This window comes from Nelusetta ayraudi, unplaced genomic scaffold, assembly GCF_046127955.1.
Source record: "Nelusetta ayraudi isolate G7.1 ecotype Tasmania unplaced genomic scaffold, CSIRO-AGI_Nayr_v1 ptg000057l, whole genome shotgun sequence".
Lineage (NCBI taxonomy): Eukaryota > Metazoa > Chordata > Actinopteri > Tetraodontiformes > Monacanthidae > Nelusetta > Nelusetta ayraudi.
The window spans coordinates 2,647,501-2,661,096 of record NW_027466107.1 but is presented as its reverse complement, the minus strand read 5'-3'; the positions used below and the strand labels follow the sequence as shown (position 1 = coordinate 2,661,096).

At 45.8% G+C, this 13,596-nt stretch overlaps 1 protein-coding gene across 1 annotated transcript in view; it reads right to left on the bottom strand.

Annotated features, from left to right (window-relative positions):
* Window positions 1-261: 261 nt before the first annotated feature.
* Window positions 262-13,596, bottom strand: part of hs3st2 (heparan sulfate (glucosamine) 3-O-sulfotransferase 2) — a 17,816-nt gene continuing 4,481 nt past the window's right edge. Inside the window, exon 2 of the mRNA XM_076038615.1 lies at window positions 262-1,429. Within this exon, the coding sequence (XP_075894730.1) occupies window positions 811-1,429 (619 nt within the window). The 3' untranslated portion in view covers window positions 262-810. The remainder of the gene's footprint in view (window positions 1,430-13,596) is intronic.

Here is a 13,596-nt window from a genome sequence, read left to right as displayed (position 1 = left end):
AACTTTTTTAGGATTTAAAAGTTTTAAATCCAACAACATTAACATTTCGTGCATCCGATCAGGATCAGTTGAGTTTCAAGGATTGGTTTACAGGTTCCCACAGTTAGTGCTGTTTGTTTTTTTGGGGCCAAAAGCGCCCGTGTCCTAGTATTAGCTGCTTAAAAAAATATAAACTTGTTGTGAGTCCCTGAGTTACCCCTTTTTGTTTTGACTGTTACAAGAAAGAAAAACTGGCACAGATGGAGGTGAAGCCGATTAGAGCTCATTAAAATGTAAACCTTTATTGGAATTATAGCATCTGTTCTTTCACGACTCGATAGCAGCACATTTACTCAGCAGATTTGTCACTTTTTGTCCATGGTAATGTTCAATTTCATTGCACAATCGTTTCATGGTTTTCATCATTTTTTTCCCCACTCCCGGTATCAGGAGTTGCATCGTCCTCGTGCTGAGAGATGTTTTTGAATCGCAAAGCTGGTGGTTTCGCTCTGAGTGGGAACACGGAATAAATAAGCAGTCTGCACAGTGAATATTCAATCAGTGTCATGAACGTTGGTGTGATGTGGCAAAAAAACAACAACAAAAAAACCCTGCAGGACAGCAGCGGGATGACGGCTGCTTTAGTCACTCACTGGGTGGGTTAACGGTGGGTTGTCTCTTGAATAATTCATGTGTTGCTGATACCAGATAGGCTCAACCGAAAACCCAATGTGACTTCAATTGCTGGATGGTTTCAGTCTTAAGTTTACAGAACACTGAGATCTTGAACCGTTTGCAGATGACACCCTCATTTACCTCCGTATTCCACTCTCAATCCCACTTGAAGTCGTGTCCCACCGTCTCATAGAACTTGATGTTGAACGGCCGATAAAACTCCTGCAGCTGCTCGATGACCTCCTCCTCGATCTGCACGTGAGTCCTGCCCTTGGACTTGCCGAGGCAGCGCGGCTGGCTGCTGCTCTCCGGCTTCTTCAGGCAGGGGAAGCCTTTGGTACGGTTAAAGTAGAAGTGCTTGTCGGTGATGATCCGCTTTAGTCCCAGGAAGTCCTGCACGCGGCCCATCTCGCCCGCCGGGTCCGTGATGAGCCGCTCGCCGCTCACAAAGTGGATCTGTGAGAGGCGGAAGTACTGCAGCCAGTTCTCCAGGTGCAGGATGTACATCCCAATACGAATGGCGTTCCAGGAGGAGTCCACCAGGCCCAGGCTGCGGTTCTTGAAGGCCAGCTCCTCGAAGGTGGGGATGTCTGGCTTCTTGGAGAGGGTCTGCGTGTAGTCGGAGATGGCCCTGGTGACGGGGTTGCGCACTACTACGATCAGCTTGGTCTCGTGCGACATGCCGGCGATGCGTCGGGGCGCCTCCTGTGTCACAAAGTAGCTGGGCGTCTTCTCCAGGGTGATCTGGCTGTCCAGCGTCCGCGGCATCAGACCCCTGGAGGGACGAGAGGCACACAGTCACATTGGAGCTGTTTTTTTTTTTGGTCTTTTTGAGATTGTTCTCATGGAAGCAAACACGAATCCTGCACAAAATCAACAATTTACTCCAGACTGTGTCAACAGCAGCAAAACTAAGAGGGATGAGGGAGAAACAGCTGGAGAGACGGAGAGAAGCTGTCCGAGTTTACATGGGCTTCAGTTACCCTGGTTTGGATCATGTTTTGGCTTTGGTCAACGGTGCTTTGGTGTTGCATGCACACATTTTTTTTTTTTTTTCTCAATGTTCCCTGGACAACTGTGTCTTACTTGTGCAGGTGTCGACAAGTGTTTTTTTGTTTTTGTTTTTTTTTTGTTGTGCAGCAAAGTGCAGCAATTTGCAAACACCAGGAAAATGATTCATTCAAAATCCCCCAAAATGTGGCGCAGGTGTGCAAAACAGACGTCCCGTGGTGGCGACACAGACAAAAAGTAGGTTGGCATGTTGACGGTCAAGAAACATGAACAAGAGTTTTTAAATAAAATTGAACTTTCTGAAATGTCTGTAATCAGTGTCCTGAAACTATTTGCGCAGAAAAGCATGTTTTTGAAAGTGTTCAAACCAGCAGTTGTTTGGGCCGGCCATCTATAAACACGCCTCTGAAAGAGTTGATCCAGTGGCAACCAAAGACTCTGTTGTCAAGTCGATAAAAAGGAAACACCTGGTGGAACAACGTGCACTTAATCAACTGCTGTTGTTTCCACCAGACACGAAGCGGCTGAAATATCTCTTGTTTTGTTGCATGCGGATCCATTTTTTGGGCTCCAGGTTCGCTGCCACATTCTCATGATTAAACGCCGGCACTTTCTTTATTATGACCGGGGGGGGGGCTTCGATTAAAAACTAACCTTTCTCTGCTTTCTCTCTCAAGGTAGGAGCCGCTATAGGTTACCTGTGTAGTCTTGGAAATATTGATCCATTTAACTTTATTTATGAATCCCGGGTTGTTGGACTCGGCCGCCTTGGGGCCACAAGGCGTCTATTAATCTTTCATGCGAACAGCAGCACCTCAAGCAAACAGCGTTGGCGCAACAAACTTGCAGCATTTTTTTTTATTATCATTATTTATTTAATTTATTTTTAAACAAGAAAAGAGGTGCGGGATCTGGAGAGATGTCTTGGTGCCAGCCGGAAAAAAAAAAACTCTTTGTTGTCAGTTTCCCCACATTTCCGCCCTGCTCGGGGATGAATGCTGTGTAGCAGAGACGATGGTGGAGCCACAATACACCTTATCACGCAGCACGAGATGACAACATGCTACAGGATAGCGAGGATGGGGAAGGCATTATCCTGGTCTTCATAAAGCATTTTTCCTCATTTTTTTTTTTCAAGAGATTTTGGTGTTTTTGTTTTGTTTTTAGTTCAAAACAATAGCAGAAATACTCCAAGTGTGGCTGTCAATCACACAAAGTTAGATTTTGCCCTGAGTTATTGATTTCTGTTGCTGTTTTCTTTGTTTATTCTCGGTGAGTCTCCATGCTGGACTTATAGGACTTGAACTGAGGTGCTGGGCAGCACTGAGGGAACTGATACAGAAATAATAGAAGTAGCCTCGCTGAAAAACAAACAAAACAACTGTATTACAGATATATGATGCAGGTTTAAGTGCGAGTTTATCAGAAAAATGCTACGGCTAAAAAAACAATAGGTTTCTTCCTGCTAGCTGTCCACTGCTGCTGCCGCGGCTCCAACCTCTTTACAAGCGGGGACAACGCTGTGTTGACTTCAGACGATAAGGATCCATTTAGCGTTTGGTATTCATGCGCAATACTTTTGACTTTTGCAAACTTTTGTGGATTTTGTCTTCTGACTTTCCTGAGCTTGGATGGTAAAAGATAATTAAATATGTTAAACTTGAACTTTAGCCCGGGCAATTTTGAAGCTAGTCCTCAGTCTCCCGCAACTAAGCCAATGCCCATTGATACCAAAACCACCAATTAAAGGCTGCTGACCTTGATTGATCTATTGATACAGAGCAACAAGTTTCCAGTCAACAAGCAGGGCCAGCTCTCCTCTGTCCACCAATAAGGTTTTTGTTTGGCACGGGGCACATTTAGCTGGTTGGTGTGGGAAAAAATTAGCATGCGCCCCCACGCGCTAACGTTGATAATTATGCATGCTGCAGTAACGAGCGAGCCCAACGTGATGTGACAGGCAGAGATGATGAGCAGATAGTTGGACAGACTGTTGCTGAAAACTGATTTTCTCTGGTTATTAAAAAAAAGAAGAGGTGAGCAACCGCAACATCATCATCAGCAGCAGCAGCTTCATTTTTAGGGGGTTTCTTATCGAGATAGTGGGGACAGAATTGGGAGGAGAACATTTGATACCCGCGGCAGGTGTCTGAGCTAACCGTCAGGTATTTTCAATTTTATTTCCCCTCTCCTCTCTCTCGCTCACTCTCTACGTGCTCCCAAGAAAGCAGAGGCTGTGCACACAACAGCTGAAATTGCAAGATAAAATTGAAGGTCTTTATGGAAGCAGTTTCACTAAAAGCTGTTTGGTCTCTGGCTTGATAATGATTATTGGCAGTTAAAACATGTACATGACTGCAAGTGGCTCCGGGGAGGAATCGCTGGTGTTTCAGCACAGAGACAAACTTTAAAAGGCACTTTAATGTGGACGAGCCGTGTTTCTCACGGGCGCACATACACACGCACACACTCGCAACTCTCTACGCACACTTGCGCACACCTTGATTAACTGACATTTGAGTGAAGTGCTCTGATTGATTACCGCCCTCTCCGCCGGAGCCGACGCCGGATCCTGTGAATAATTTACAGTCGTCTTCTCATTTCTTTGGCTGAAAACTTGACGTCGGGATGCATTACAAGGCTGGCGCTGACATTTTAATCACTCGGGGAGGATGAACTCAGGTGTGGAAGATGTGCTTAATGAGACCTGGGTCAGATCGAAGAGTGCGGCGGGGAGCTAAGTCGAGCTGGATGCATCCGAAATTCCACCCGACGCTGTTTAAAAACTCGCTTCCTGTGTTGTTTTTGACTCGCCCCAGTAGGATTAACAGCAGCCACATCGAAGGCACAGCACCTAAGATTTATTATTCAAGATACTATGAGATAAGGAATATAAGGCATGTTTATCATTGTGCATAATCACTGGAAAATAAGCAATTTATATGCACTTTAATTCCATGCTCCGACTGAAGCCAAGAGAGTACAAAACAGCTTAGTTTACACACAAATGGACAAATAAGATTTTGCACATTTCAACTTGTTTTTTGTGAAATTGAATTAATTGAGAAAACAAAACACTTTTTTTAAGAAGTGATTTGAGAAATAATTTTTCTTCCCAATCTTTCAAAAGTCTTCCAATGTCAAAGTGAAGTGCATGGTGTACAATATCAATGGTATGTACAGCCAAATGTTAATTAATAAACGGTTTCCATGAAATCTGCAGCAATGTGGCAACTCTCTGTTGGTGCCACTATAATTGCAAATTCAAAAAGGCACAAACAGCTTCTCAAATTACACTTGACTGCTATTTTTTTTTTCTTTGCTGGTTATTATTTAGGACGGCGTTCCTGCAGTTTGCTGCAGAAGACGCTTCTGCTGTCAAACACTCGGTGCCACAGTGCTCACGTCAAACAGACTCCAGATGCCTCGGCGCTGCACCTATTCATTATTAAACACGGCCTTTAAGTCTGAGTTTTCTCTGTGAATCACAATACCGAATCGCCACTTTGTCCATTTTAATGACGCCTTTTTCTCCTTCAACGGCGTTGCTCTGTGCATATTGCACTTAAATATCCCCCGCCTATCCACCCACCGACCCACCCACCACCACCACCACCACCACCACCACCGTCCTCCAGCCAAGTAAATGAAGTAAACAGAGAAAAAAACCCAACAACAAATGCACAATAACAAGCGTCCTGTTGACGTCCAGGTGTAATTAGGGTCAGCGACGGGAAAACATGGCTGTCGTTGCCGCTCCTTAATGAGTGGTGAACGCCGCTCTGCATATTGTGGTGACACTGCTGGGGAAAAAGAAGAAGAAGAAGAAGAAAAAAAGGAACCCGCCAGCCATCTCGGTGAAACAGTTCATCTCCGGTTCGTACTGAGCTCCCTGCAGACGACGCTCCATCATGATGGCGGAAGGAGCCACGCTCTCATCCGTCCTGACTTGAAAGAGGCAAAAAAAAAAAAAAAAAAAGCGTCCTGTAGGAGGCGGAAATGGAGTCCTCCCGCTGGTTTGCAGCTCCGCGGGGAGAACGTACAACGCTCGACGCAGGACACTGAAGTCGTAGTGAACCGTTCAAAATGAGTGAATCAGTGAAGTGTTGACGCTGTTGATGCCGTGACAGCTTTTGCCAGCAGGGCGTCTGAGGTTATTGAAAGCCAGGTAGATGCTGCATCACTTTAACCACTCGACAAGCCAAATATGTTTCATTCTGAAGCTAGTTTTTTTTTTTTTTTCTTTCATTATTACTATTATTTTAAACAGCATCCTTCGACCCCTGCAGCGTCCGCCTGCCCTGACGGCGGCCCATTCTCTGTCTCATTAAGTTGACACCAGTCTGGAGACAGAACTCTTCAGTGCAGCGAACACATTCCGCAGGCAGCGGCGAGTTAAAGCGGTGGGAAAAATAATGAGATAAATAAATAATTGAAAAGTAAACCTCTACCTCGGTGACTTGTTGTGGTCCAATTAGACAGATATGAGGCCTGCGTGAGGACGTGCCGAGTGGCTCTCACCTTACATTGTCTTCACCACACACAAGCCTCTCCCCACTTAAGCCTGGGCAAAACCATGCGACAATTGTTGAGTCTCATGTAGGTCCATAGGTGACTGAGGAGCACAGAGAGTCGGCCGCCTGAGTCAGCGAGCTCGTGTGAGATCCAAACAAATTTGACTGGGTGCCTTAAAGACTCGACTGCATAAACATCCTAATGCTGCATTTCATTATTGAGCCCAGAAACCAACAGATGTAATACACCAAGACGTGTTAAACATGCAAACGTGGACCTCACAACAACAGTTTGCACAGTTTTAAACCAATTATGCATGCAAAACATTTTGCAATGAACGTGGAAAGCTGACCTTCAAACCCCGTCATGAATTGGACTCGAGTGGATTTTTGAAGGCAAATTCAGTTTGGGTGTGATGTTTGATTCAAGATACAGATGTGTAGTGGTGAAGCCGTAGCTTGCCGGCTAATGCTAGCCAACAAAAACGCACGTGGATCTTCAGTAATTCTCGAAGATGACTCATCGACACCTAAATTGTTTGAAACCACTTCAAGGCAAAGTTCCAGTAAACCTTTGCCATGTGTATTGATGGAATAATAAATGCTGTGAAGGTCTCCCATGACAACCAGAGATCAACAACCTAAACTTTTCCAAAATGCATGAAGATTATTTTACGTTGGTCTCGGAAAAAGTTCCTGCAGTCTGCGGCAGAGCATCATCACCCCTGCTGCCAAGCACCAGACTGCTCAGATCCACCAGCGCCTCTTTGGCTTTCTTTCTGTTTTTTTTCATGCACAACCTCCAGAGAACAAACGCAGGCTGTCGGACTGGCTAAAGGTCAGCGCCGAGTCATCTACTTGTGAGCGATCAATGACCTGGGCAGTTATTAGTGTCTCCTCACTGCCGTCTGAGCTCAAAACACAACACTCAGAACTTCTCAACAAAACCTTTGCAGCGACGGTGCAGTTCCGCGACCTCACTGTGCAAACCCTGGAGCATGGTGTGTGTGTGTGTGTGTGTGTGTGTGTGTGTGTGTGTGTGTGTGTGTGTGTGTGTGTGTGTGTGTGTGTGTGTGTGTGTGTGTGTGTCAAAAACCATTTGCAGCACAAGTGAAAAATCATGCGCGCAGTTTTCACGTTTAACGCAGGCATCGCATGTGAGTAATCACCGTCCGCGTTCCTCGTAATTAATCAGCATGCACTGCCGTGACACACAGTAATAAAAGAGCAACGCAAGTATGAAGATTACAAGCAAACACTTATCGGACTGGGATTTAATTTGGGAACCATTAATCACTGAGCGAGGCGTTTCTGCAAGGGCTCCGGGAGCCAGATTCCAAGAGTGGCCTTTACCTCCCACCCGCCTGCCGGACAGCAAATATTTGTCATTAGAAGGACAATTAATGAACGCTGCCAGTTACATGATACGCTGGCTGGCTGGCTGGCTGGCTGGCTGGCTGGCTGACCGCCATGAGATCCAAATCTAGCCGTTCATTAGAGGCTTTGTTTTGGTTTCGCTCCCTGCAGTAATTACAAAAAAAAAACGAAACAAAAAAAAAAAAAAACGGGACAAACTTGCGCGGTGAATTATGGGATGTCTCTGGGGGCTTCCTGTTGCTGCTGTGTAATCACATGAAGCAGCGTGCAAAATAATGAGAGTCACAAAGGGCCTTACAAACAAAACAAGATTCATATACTTTGAAAAAATTGGTTCAGAGCTTTTATTGAGTACCACAAAGTCCAATAATATGCCTCCCCACCACACCAGAAAATTTGCTATGTACATTTTTTAGTGTGTCAGCAATGTTTTTCGTTTTTGAATTGCTGACCAATCAGCATCTTCCAGGAGAAACAGGTGGTCGGTGGGCAGCGGTGGTTGAAACATAGGCATTGGGTCCAACACAGTCTACTACATATTTTCTACCAATCCTGTTGGAAAGCAGAAATAACACTGGATGTTGATGTATGAAAGTTTTCTGGAAAACATCTTCTGGCTCTTTGGTTGAGGGGCGCCCCTGGTTATTCTGTGTTTAAAGGGCTGTTTCACCCCCAAAACTCACCCGAGGCCTTTACCTGTACAAGAAGCGTGAAGCTTTGAGAAACTAGTGACAGTTTCATCACAACTGGAAAATGTTACTCTTCCATTTGAAAGAGCAACATGGAACCAAAGGCTGCTGCACGGCTATGGCAAGAGTTTAGTCGAAGACGACGTTGTGTCGCAGCTCACCACAAGGTGGTGCCACAAGTAGGGTGGCCCCCAGCTGTCAGCAAAGGAACCCCGGATTGGCCGCACTCGAAACAACATGCAGGTCGGATGGACGTGTGAAAGAAATGCAGCGTATTAGTTGAACCTTGCTGATGTTACATTTTTATCCTTCAACTGAATTGGAAAAAAAAAAAGCATCCAAAACAGTTTAGAAGCAGACTGTCTCAGACTGATGAACACATGTACTGAAATGCAATTTAAATAACTGGCAGGTCTGGATTTAAATATCAGCTCTAGTTCTCTCCCTCCAGCAGGGTGCGCTCAACCAAACCATCCATCCCGACACATCCTGGAAAGCCAATAGCACGCAGCGATGTGCTTCCCTGCCTCGCAAGCCCATCAGCGGTGTGTATTATGGAACATGGAGGGTCGCTGTGTGTGTGGGGGGGCTGCCCCTGTGTTGCGTGATTCCCATAATGTCGGTGTCACCGCTTCCCAGCAAACGCCGCCTCGCTTTTCTCTCGTCGTGACGGCAGCGGCGGGGCCCGCGACTCCGGCGGAGAGGCCGCTCCATTATTAAAGTATCACTCACTTGGATTACAGCCGCGATGACGTCCGATCATTAATCACCGCCGACCGAGGCCCCCGCCGCCCCGAGAGTCCATTAAGAGTTAACAAAAGGCCGCCCGGGATACAGCCGTCCTGCAGCCAATTGGCCGAGGTGAGCAACAGAGGTGAATAACAATTTGGCTCTGCCAGAATTAAGAATCTATTTTTTCTTCTCCAGCCTCCTAATTTAATTAAAGATAAATTGGCTTGAGAGGAGCAGCCGGGCGCGGCTTCTTGCAGAAGGTCTTTTCAACGTCGGGCCGCCGCTGGTTCGCACTGCGGAGCCGACCGGCCTTTGAAATTGTGGAAACTTCACAATGCCATAACCTTGAAGCCAAGAAGCAGCTGATCGCCGTCCCGTCTGAGGCTCAACCCTTCTCATCTTCACGACATTATTATTCACAGTTTGGGTCTGAGGAGGGAGAGGACTGACAATGAAGCGATCGGAGCCGAGCCCTGGGTTAAAGGGATAGTTTCACCAAAACTAAAAAAATCTCCTCTGAACACATTAACATGCGCAGCATTATTCTGAAATTAACCTGGTTGAAATTGGGGTCATTTCTAAGCAGCGACCTTTGTTCAAAACTTTTATAAAGTCTTCTTACTTCTTCTTCAACTGTTTTTTTTTTTTATATTGGACGTTTTGTGAATATTTCCCAGTTTTTTTCTCCTCTGGTTGTTGTGAAAACAAACACTTGCTGATGTGGAAACTCTGGAACTGGTGTCTCTTTGTGGGTCAAAGTTAGTCAATCAATCTATCAACCTTTATTCATAAAGTCAGATCCGCAGGCATCTTGAAGCACCGTTGGATGTTTTGGTAGTTCACAAGAAATTGTGGAAATGTGTGAATTGAAAGTTAATCTTGTGGGAGATGGAGCTTCTTGTCGAGCAGTGCAGACATCGATTTTTTTGCGACAATCTTAAACTTTTCAGGCTGCTGCAGGCCACATTAAACAACGCCGTGGTCCAAATTTCGCCCGCAGGCCTCCAGTTTGCGTCATGTGTTGACTGAATGAAGATTCCCCGAGAGGGAAATTAAAAGTCCACAGACATTCAGATGAGGCTCGCGGCTCTTTCTGCCAATCCGGGGTAATTTTCTTGATACGTCTTCAGCTGACAGGTTGCTGACAAACATGTCAAATGTGTCTGTTTTTTTCCTTCTTCTTCTTTTCTTGCAAAACTCCGGCATAATATTTTGTGGGAGCTGACAACAAACGTTTAATATTTCTCGAATTACGTTCGGTTTGTGGTGATAACGCAGTCTGTTTCTTCCAGTGATTGGCAGGGTCGTATCTGGCTGCCAGACACCGATAAAGGGCAGTTTTATATGTGTATGTATATATATATATATATATTTGGATGTGTGCGTATATAGATGTATATAAGTATATATATTTATAGGGACACATAGTGACAGTCAAGGATCTTTTCAAAAGAAAAGTCTCACTTCAAAACTAAGATTTTGTTTTATTCTGAAGGAAGGGAGGAAGGGAGGAAGGGAGGGAGGGAGGGACAGTAGCAAAGCTCAGGCAGGGTTTGATCCTGGACGTGAAGGTACACGAGCCAACCACCACAGAGTGTTTTCCATCCGCAGTGACAACCTCCTCCTCTGCTCTTCCAGGTTTGCTGTTTTTGAGATACGTCAATCATTTATTCATTTATCGCCTGTCCAACATGGTTCTGGCAGAGGCAGGTTCCTGCCGGAGGGGTTTTGATGGAACCCTTGCTTTCCATCTCTCGGAAGCAAATAAATCAAGTGAACGCCGCACACCAGGATTTGGTCCAGGACTTAATTAGGCGTTAAGACAACAAGGACACGACGGCAGGAGAAGACATACAGTAAATCAGTTGTGACTTCACTGGCAGCAAACTGCTTGTGTTTACATGGTTGCACCAGTGTGGAGCTGAATTTGAACTGACTATCACTATTTAGCGTTTTGACACTTAGTTTTAATCCAGTGTATCGAGCTTTATTCCAAAATCTGGGAAGTGATAAACTTAAATGTTACTGTCAACAGTTTTTTTTTTTTAAATGAAGGTTAATGAATCCAGTCGGAACAGCACAAAGTGAGAAATCAGCATTTTATGTACATTTTACGTCTTCAGCCCAACTGTGATTGGCCGCCTTCTATATGCAAGTGGGGCCGCCAGATACTTAAGAAGCGAGTATGAAACACCCCCGTGGAGTTTGTCCTGCAAAAAAATAATAATAATTAAATAAGAAAGGGAAACCCAGTCATAAAAGATTGTCTCTACAGTGCCATTAGTGGATGAAACGCTCCGCGGGGAGCCTTTAAAGATACTGTCAAAAAAAAACCCAAGACATTTAGATAAGAGTCGGCAGCCATCTGTGAGGCCTCGTCAGCGCGGCTAATGCCCCGGAGAACAATGGCAACAAGGTGACGGCAGGCAGATGTTTAACACGCTAACGATCGGGGCGTCAACACGGGAGACGTGACATTTGCCGTCATCGCCGGAGCATCTGCCGCCTGTCACCAGCTCACTACCAGCTCGGTCATGTAGCGCGTCGCGGCGTAGCGTCGGCTCGCTGACTGATGGCGCTGCAGGGGAGGAAAAAATTAAATAAAGCACAATGGCTAATGGAAGCGTCAATGTTGCACAAGGTTGAGTGAATTATCCGCCGGCTGCTGTGTGTTTTGCAGCATCGGAATGTTTAGTTTGGTTCCAACCAAAACTCGGTTGCTTCTGATTCCACAAGGTCTCCGACGTCGAGGCTGAAGGTTTTCCACAAGAATGCAGAATGCAGATTGAGGCCTTGTCAATCAGTATGTGTTTATTTCACTGGGCAGTGCTATTTCTTTTCAGAAAACACAGCTTTTCCATTTCAATTTGGCCTTTTCGTCGACACGCTGAGAGGCTCTTTAATGGCCGAGACCTCAGCTCTTGAGTTCATCTCCTGGTACAAACAAGAATCTACAGAAGTTAGATTTTCTTTTGAACTTCTGTGTTGTCGTCGGACATGTTTCTTGTGCGAGTTTGGCGGGCATGGCTCTCATCACTGTTGAATTTTAATGATGAATAAACAGGATTGAGTCTAGAAAGGACAAATTCAAATTGCTTCATGAAAGGCGTCAAACGTTTTCAATAAATAATCCGCACGCCAGAGCTGCACCAGACCATAATTACCTCCTCGGCCCTACTCCTCCAATGGCAGGGCTCGGAGGCAGCGCTCCTGATTGGCTCCACGAGACGGGCTTGTTTTGTGGCCGGCGTTAAAACCGCAGCGCTGCGCCGAGCGGAAGGCAGCTCATTAATAATGCAGAGTGACGCCTCGCCACCGCTCGGCTGCCGCGGCGGTGCAGTTTTCTGCCTTAAATGAGAACCATCTAACTTTCTGTCCTCATCAACCTTTCTGATGATACTGTTTCCGCGGCTCCCTGCCTCCCAGAGCCAATTAATGCGGACCTGGAGAATATTTGTAGCCGCCGCCAATGCAGCAGCAGCCACCCCCCCCAAACCCCCCTCCCACACACACCACCCTCCCTCCGACCAACCGCTTCCGCCCCTACTCGGGGAGTCGACTGGAAGTGTTTCTGACTCTGGCGAAATCAATAGAGCCGAGATGCCCTTTTAAGTCCTGATGGTGTCGAGCGCCGCGTTTCTCGTTTGATCTCGGAGATTCTGCGGAGGACGGCGGCAGCGAGGAGAGTGGCGGCAGAGGCACGGGGAATTTGGTGGCGGTGAAATGTTTCATCGGGTCCTGGTGCGGCTGTGTAAATAACCACCAGTACCCCCCCCACACCCCCCAACCCTCTCCAAAAAAAATAAATAAAATAAAATAAAACAAATGAGGCCATGCATGTGCTCTGTTCAAGAGGCACCGTAATGAACACAGCAACACTGTTTTCCCCTCACGCCGTGGACCAAATGATCTGTCACAGGCTTAATGTAACAGGACAAACTGTGCAGAACAACTGGCCACTGCACTGGAACTGGCGAGAGCTAAATTGTTTGTTTGTGTGTTGTTCCCACCAGCTGAAGAGGTTTTAGCCGCCGGGAGGGGAAAAAAAAACAAAACAGACTGTTGGAAAAAATCCAGCTGAAAGGCATCAGGGGCTAAATTTGAGGATCTGAATCAAGTTGCAATGGAAATGAACTGAAACTGAGGAAAGTAAAGGGCTGACATTGTGAAATAATATCAAACTTAACAAATGTTTTCCAACAATAATCGCTGTCTCTAACTTGTTGTTGTTAAACAGTGGAATCCGTCCTTAACTTCTTCTGCTGGTTCCAATTTTTAGAGGATATTGTAAGACAGTTTTAAAACCGTCCACTTGTGATGTCACAAAGGGCATTAGTAGACCCCCACCGCCACCAGCCAGGTGTCCGCTGATGTTTTTGTTAATTTCCAAACATTTGTAAGCTGCAGACAGATCATCAGCGCCTGCAGGAAGCTAAATCACAGCGGTTTTGATGGTACGCTGTAAACAGAGTGCTAAATATTCTAATGTTGTAATGGGAGATTCAATCACAAGAGGGTAAAACTCCACCCCCAACATGAAAAAGTAATTCTAAACTCCCTTGTTTCACACGTCAAATCAAAAATAACTCCTCAGCCACGTCACTCCAACAGTTCTGGAA